At 34.2% G+C, this 7,298-nt stretch overlaps 1 protein-coding gene across 1 annotated transcript in view; it reads right to left on the bottom strand.

Annotated features, from left to right (window-relative positions):
* Nucleotides 1–1,156: 1,156 nt before the first annotated feature.
* IPMK (inositol polyphosphate multikinase) overlaps nucleotides 1,157–7,298 on the bottom strand; it is a 66,986-nt gene continuing 60,844 nt past the window's right edge. Inside the window, exon 6 of the mRNA XM_067552759.1 lies at nucleotides 1,157–7,121. Within this exon, the coding sequence (XP_067408860.1) occupies nucleotides 6,490–7,121 (632 nt within the window). The 3' untranslated portion in view covers nucleotides 1,157–6,489. The remainder of the gene's footprint in view (nucleotides 7,122–7,298) is intronic.

Raw genomic sequence — 7,298 nt, 5'->3', positions numbered from 1 at the left:
TACAAACTGAAGCTGTGAATCAAAGGACTGAGACCCATCCAGGTATTGGATGTGCACCAGAGGGACTATACAAGTCTGCAAACTCCACATACCTGATGTATATGGACTTTCCAATCATTTGTATGTATCTATCTGATTGCTTTGATCATTTAACACTTCTCTTATGGTTTGTTTCTTTCTTTTTATAATAAACCTTTTAGTTACTAAAGGATTGGCTGGCAGAGTGGTATTTTGGGTAAGATCCAAACTTATATTGATCTGGTACTGTGGCTGACCCTTTGGGGTCAGGAGAACCATTTTGGTAAAGAGCATAGAGTTTTAAATAACTTATCTCTTTACTGGACCTAGTGGCTGATTGGGAGCCAGAGACTGAAATGCAGTAAAAGGGGGCTGTGTATATTTTTATTTTAGCTTCTTGATAACCAGTGTGAGGAATCAGAACCATTGTTTGTGGCTGGTTGGGAAGTCTGACTTCAGTGTCACCCACCAGTGTTGAGAGAATCTGCTCTCCTTTTGCAGCCTGCCCTGACTGGCATTTTCAGGTGGCTACCCTAGGCACGGATGGGTCACAGTGTTCTTGAGGTATACTGAACACAGATTTTAAAGGGCAAGTCTTCTCAAACAGAAGACTAATATTTGCAAATGAAGTATCAATTTCCTTACCAATAGATTTAGGTCTGAAAGGTCAAGAACTTATTGGAAGCCTTGCTTTCTGCTCTCCCCCACTCTGGAGGGTTCCTTCATTTTCCTGCAATCTGTCTTGTCCCACAGAAAGCTGCGTCTTAGCATGGAAGCAGAAAGAAGCTCTTCTACAGGGAAGAGGCTCTCAAAGGACAGTACCAGTAATGGAGTGCAACACTAATTGATGGAAACAGTGAACTGTAGCTGAGCTTACTGCCTTGTGCTGATAGGCAGGCTTTACCAGCAGTGGATGCCCCAATATGAGAGAAACCCACTTTACCACGAACAGTGCTAAATCCAAGGGAGTATCTGACTTCCTGCTTGTTCGTGTTATCTGTTATGTAATGGTGAACAGACTGAGAATGGGCTGGGAAATAAAACAGAGTGAACAGCGGGAAAAAGAATGTAGACACATGGATTTTTGTTTGTTGGCAGTTGTCCATACTAATTAAGGAAGCAATTACACATACAAAAATCACTTGCAGAAAATTTTTAATAGTTTGCGAAATATACAGCTGTTAGAATTACCTAAATATCACTCATAATTAAATTACAAAAAGTTGGTATATAGCATATTATATTGTTCTATAAAATAATGGACATGTAATACATCCACAATACCCCCTGCAGTCCAATAATGGCAAAAAAACAAAGTATGAACCACAGTCAAACATATACAAATTAAAGGAGATAGAGTGACATTTGAATAATTTAGACATTTGAACCAAAGACAATGAGACCAGACTAGGTACATTCATTCATCAAGTACAATAAATTTAGCATTGCAGTTTTTAAAGTCACCAGTTAATAACACAGCTTTAGGTGCAATTTCACATGCTTTCATATATCTTCCAGTACAGTTCCCAGAGTAATAAAGTGCCTTTGTTCACTCTACTTTCACTTATATTCAGGTACAATATACATCATATTTCAAAAATGTTACTTCATAGTAGATTTATCAATATCTCATTGAACAAACTAATACCCAAGTCCCAATGTTTATACAATTTAAAACAAGGTGTTTTTAAAATACATTTGTTCCTGGTTACCATTCTTCTGCATAATCTCCTTTCAGTTGGATTTCATATAATTAAAATAATTTCCAACAAAGAGTAACTTCAAATATGTGAGGCCCATCTTTATAAAATGATGGCAAAATATTTCCTGAAATTCACTTTTCCTATAATTGAATGTATTTATTTTTAATGTATCATTTATTACAAACCTTTGCAATTTGGAAATTATCTTCACCGGTATTTTAATTAACAATTCATGTACAATGGCAAATGTGCAGTATTTAGCATGTGGATATGGAATGGAATGAACTTCACAGTTACCTTTTACTATAATATATTGTAATTCAGTGGACAGCATGAGCAAGTACCATAGGGATGAGATACATGTAAGCTTAAAGTCTTTGGACGTTATCTGTAATAGTTACTTGTATTGCAGGATTGAGCAGATGTCCAACTCATTCTACACTACGATCCTTTACTGCTTTTGGCTGCACTACTTTAGTCGCCCCAAGCCCAACATGGAATACCTTAAAACAACAGACTCGCTTTCATGCACCATGCTTTGAAAGGTTCTCTTTTAAACACAGCCACAGCTAGTTTATTAAAACTTAAGAGAACTGGTTTCCAACCAGATTATATTTCAAAATCATAATTCCATTACTTTTTTGATGGTGACAAATGTTAATGTGCAATTGCATTTTCCACATTATTTAAAGTATTTGGGCACTGTTTTCCAGTATGTGTACATTAGTTACATGGATATAGGACTTTTAAAAAAATTTTAATGACATCAAAATCCTCTTTAAAGCGTTCCATTATGGTACTTTAGATGCTACATATGTGAGGTCATCAAAGGAGCTGAAGGCACTCAGCAGGGAAGATTATTGCAAAAAAGTGTAAACAATTAAATAAGCAAATAATATTTTTAAATAGCAGATGTGGACGTGTTTATATAGAAAGCTATTAAACTGGTCCAAGTCTTTAAAAAGCCCCTAACAAACCTAGTTAAAACTGTCAGCCCCTACTAAAAATGTTAGTGGTTCTACCCTTTCTTCCTCTTCCTAGGCTTCGCATTACTTCCAGTTAAAAACAGAAAATGAAATAGTTCCAATAGTTTCAAAGCTTTTAGGTTGCAAGTAACAAATGCTCACATCCTTATGTAGTTCATTCTTTTATGTTGACATGGAGGAATGGCCTGCTCTTGAATACATTCTTATTCAGAACTCCCACTGAAGTCAATAGTTCTTTGTACACAAGAAATACATGACTAGCATCCTAGGCATATAACATATACTGACATTACTTTGGAAACAAGTGTACTGACTTATATCAATAATTTGATGACTTTGTTAATCCAAATCAAATAATCTTTCCTACTTGACAGTCTATAAACCCCACATGGAATTGTAGTGTTATGTAGAAGCAAAAATACAGTCCAAATGCACACTAAGAAAAAAATTAAAAGTTTGAGAATATAACATGTTAAACACTGTTCATACAGAAGATTTTATAGTTTTAACTTGTAAAACTAGCTGAATAAATTATTCAACATTTCATAATGGCATAATAATTTCCAACTTCATTTGAATCTATGCAGCAAATTCCACCAATATCGAAAAATATCAAGAATGTAAATGCTTTGTTATAAAAATGTATACAATTTAAATTCCTATTAGATAAACCTGTACACAATTACCACAATTAATAACTAGAAAGTCTTTAGACTATATTCACAAAGAATATATTTAAAGCAACATTTTCATGAATTTTCCCTTTTGACAACTGATTATTTTGTTCGAACAAATGTCTTCCATGCTTATTGCTTAAATCAAAACACTCATTTAGACAGATTTAATCAATAGACAATAGTGATCAGGTATCACTCCAGTCAGTGTTAATTTGTTTATATTTAGCAGAAATACCCATAAGTTTCACTAATATTTAAGTGAAGACCACTGAAAAACCGTTCTCTATATTGTATGTTTCATACATGTATAATATGGGAATCATAAAGAGGGAACATTGATTTTGAGAAAAATTAGGCCCACAAGAATCAATGCTAAAACACATGCATACTGGTCACTGTGTCTTCCTTTTGTTTACTATTGATCTTTGTAATCGGTTTAACCAATTACTCAAGGTACTGGTTTCAGTGACCTAACTATGTTTCCAAGTAAAACTGAAAATGTTGATTGAACTGTACCAGACACTAATATATTAACCTAAAATGTGCAAAAATAGTCTGAATGTAGTACTTTTGCAGGCTTAAACTCACAGTAGATACTATGTTGAAGCAATTCCACAACAAGCTTTCAGCTATACCTAATTTCAGAGTAAAAATGTTAGTTATATCTTCTTTGTTGCAGTATTAATTAATAGAAAATATATCTGTAATTTCTGGTAAAAAATGATAAAATTATTTAGATTATTTTATTCAAAATAATCTGACAATTTAACAATATTCCAAGTTCATTACAAACACTGCCATAATCAGCACAGCAAACCAACTCTAAAAGGGCATTCAGACACCTAAGACATATATATTACAGTACAGACAGGAGTGCACACGCATTTCTGACTGGGAGAAGACAGATCATTTTCCAATAACAGGCTCCTTGGAATCAAAAGTCTGATTTCCCTGGCACAAATGGAGTAATATGCAGCAGAGATGAATTACAGGTGAGAATTCAAATGCAGCTATAGAATGGGTTTTATACTGCTTTTTCTATGAAGCATTTTCAATATAATTGGAAAAATTGCCATTAACAGGCTAGAATAGTGTTAACTATCTGTGAGATAGAACAAATAGTAACACACAGAAACAAGAGCACAACTGCAAACGAAATGTAATTTTCCCAGGAATATGGCTTAAATCAGAACGCCTAATCTCTGGTGAGCATTAGAGTCTAAATTTAAGCTTGCAAAGGAAATGTCACCAAAACATAAAATATCTGATATTTTCCTTTAGCCTTCACTAGACTTTGCATAAAATTTCCATTAAAATGACTATGTTCCTACTTTTGAGCATTTATTTTCCATGCTTTGAATATACCTGGCCTTGCAAATTGCTTGTTTTAAAACTAACGTATTATCAAATATTAACTCAAAGAAACAATTTAGTTTACAGCCTATTGGGTTATACTTTTGTTTTGTTTCTAATTAAATAAGCATCTCAGCATCTAAATGCTGAGCCAGCCTTATATAAAAACTAGTTAGATTGAAAAGGCAATTATCTCTTTCCAATATATAAAACCTGTTTCTAACAAAATTTGCAAAGGGATTTGTATAAATGAGTGTAAAGTGCAGAACACTATACTGAGAAGCAAGGCCACATTAAATCCGAATTCAGATTTAATAAACATGTAATTCCAAGAGCAGAGTTCTTTCTAGCCATTTTATTTTGGGGTTATAACTTCAGCATAAAGCACCTTTCACAGCATGGACCACAACATTCTAAGCACCTCTTCCTCATATTATCTCATGCTGCTGACTGTATATGCAAATTAGGAGCATAAACAGTACCTAAAGGGGCATGCAAAATATACTTGCGACATTCCATCACAAAACTAACACATGTGAATCTTTATTTTGGCTGTACACAAAATTCAGATTTGCTTTCAAATTACATAGCTTGCTTATGTGTCAGTAATAAGTAAGGATCAAATTTAGCTCTGGTGTAAGTAGGTATAACTCCAATGAAGTGAATGAAACTGACAGATTACACGAGGGCTAAATTTGGGTTTAGTTTCTCTGCATGACGCAATCATGGTTTCTATTTGGCACTACCCTACAGTTGAACTCTACAAAACCAAAAAAACCCAAAAAAACACAGTCACAATATTCAATAAATATTCCTTTAAAAAAATGCCATGTGTGTTTTGATTTGCTTTTTTGCTATGATGTCATTTTTAGAAGAAAGGTGTCTGGTGGAAGTACTTCAGTCCTCCATTTATCAGATATTCCATGGATAAAGTGTAATTACGAGCATGTTTCAGAAGATAACCTGATGGGATTTCAAGATTTTTATTTTTCCTTTTAAAAAAAAGACTTCTCAGGCAATTATACAATTAAAGTCATTTTTGTTTATGATTCTTTAGTCCAGCATTTCAATAGCACTTACATGTTAATTACACTGTAGTCTGTCGATTATGAACATACATTAAGAGCTACCCATGAGAAAGGGGAAGCTCCTATCAGTTTTAAGAATGCAGCAGTATCATGCCATTTCATTAAGAAGCACCACTTGATATGCTGGTTGCTAAGTCAGAATACAGCATGTAAATAGGATTTCTCTCAAAGTAGGGTTACTCCAGTTTTAAAAATGTAGTAATCACGCAAGGGCTATGCTGAAGACATCAGTCTACGCATTCTAGTTTTCTGCCTATCTTCCAATAACCTGTTAATTTAGATATGGCTCAGTGTCAAGGGTAGCTGGGCAGACAGCACCTAACCTAAAGCAGTTATGGGGAGCTACCTCACCCTTAATTATGAAATAGCACTTTTCCTTTGATTTGGGCAAAGCAAGTTTCATCACATTAATTCATGTATCCACTACCACCACTGCTTAAACTTCCTAAGAATTTTACCCTTTCATACTTTACTAATCAACTACCAATTAATTTTCCTGAGTAAGAGTATAAAAAGTTAAACCCTTCTACCAAAAGTACAAAGACAAATAAAATGTAGTAGAACAACAATACAAACCCAGTTATACAGCATTACAAGTGCAGAAATTCTTTATGTTGTTGCTTTTCATTATCATTGGCCCCCACTAAAATCCATAACAAACAATTTAGTTATCCAAAATATTTTGAAGTACAGTAATTAAATTCTTCAGACCATAAATGTAGCCCTTGTCCTTTGTGTTACTAGGAAACACATGAGCAAAATCTATCATTCTGACTTCTACATCTGCACTTTCCTTTATCTCTGTGGGCATATGGCAGAAAACCTTTTCCAGTTGGGGAATAACATTTCCATTTAGATGTTCTTGGGAAATGCAAGTGCTGCTTTTCCATACATTGTCTTGCTCCAGGTTTTCAGCTTTTAGTGAGATCTGACTGTGGTGCCTCTTTGAATATGCCTTTTTGTGAAATGCATAAATTTTAGGCAAGCTTTTACCTACAGAGGCCTCTATTTTTCCATTCTCTGTAGAATTTATTACATGAATATTATTATTATACTCCAGTAAATCTCCATCTGGTATTAGTCCTTTAGGCACTCTCTTCTCTGCTAAAGTGCCATCACTCAACCTTGTGGCTGTCAGCTGACATGAACCTTCATAAACAAACAGTAGTGAACTTGCATAGAAGTTAAGCTGCTCCTGGCTCTCAAACCACTGCAAGATTTTTTCAATCTTTTGAATACTGGCAGCAACAGCATCTTTTCTCAAGCAATACCCATTATGGAAAAACCTGGAAACTCCTGAAAAAGGAAACAAACTTTCAGGATAAGTTACAGTATATTTTTCACTTTTAAAAACAACATTAAAAGTGATTTTTTTTCCTTCTATTACAGTTACGTGTTTAGCCCAAATCTGTTCTCACCAATTTCAGTGGTTCAAAACCAAGATTTGTACAAATTAGACCTATATTGAAAATC

This window comes from Emydura macquarii, unplaced genomic scaffold (genome assembly GCF_026122565.2).
Source record: "Emydura macquarii macquarii isolate MOO-44397 ecotype Brisbane River unplaced genomic scaffold, CSIRO-AGI_Emac_v2 contig_1390, whole genome shotgun sequence".
NCBI lineage: Eukaryota > Metazoa > Chordata > Testudines > Chelidae > Emydura > Emydura macquarii.
The sequence above is the reverse complement of the archived record's forward strand: the minus strand, read 5'-3'. Positions and strand labels throughout refer to the sequence as shown.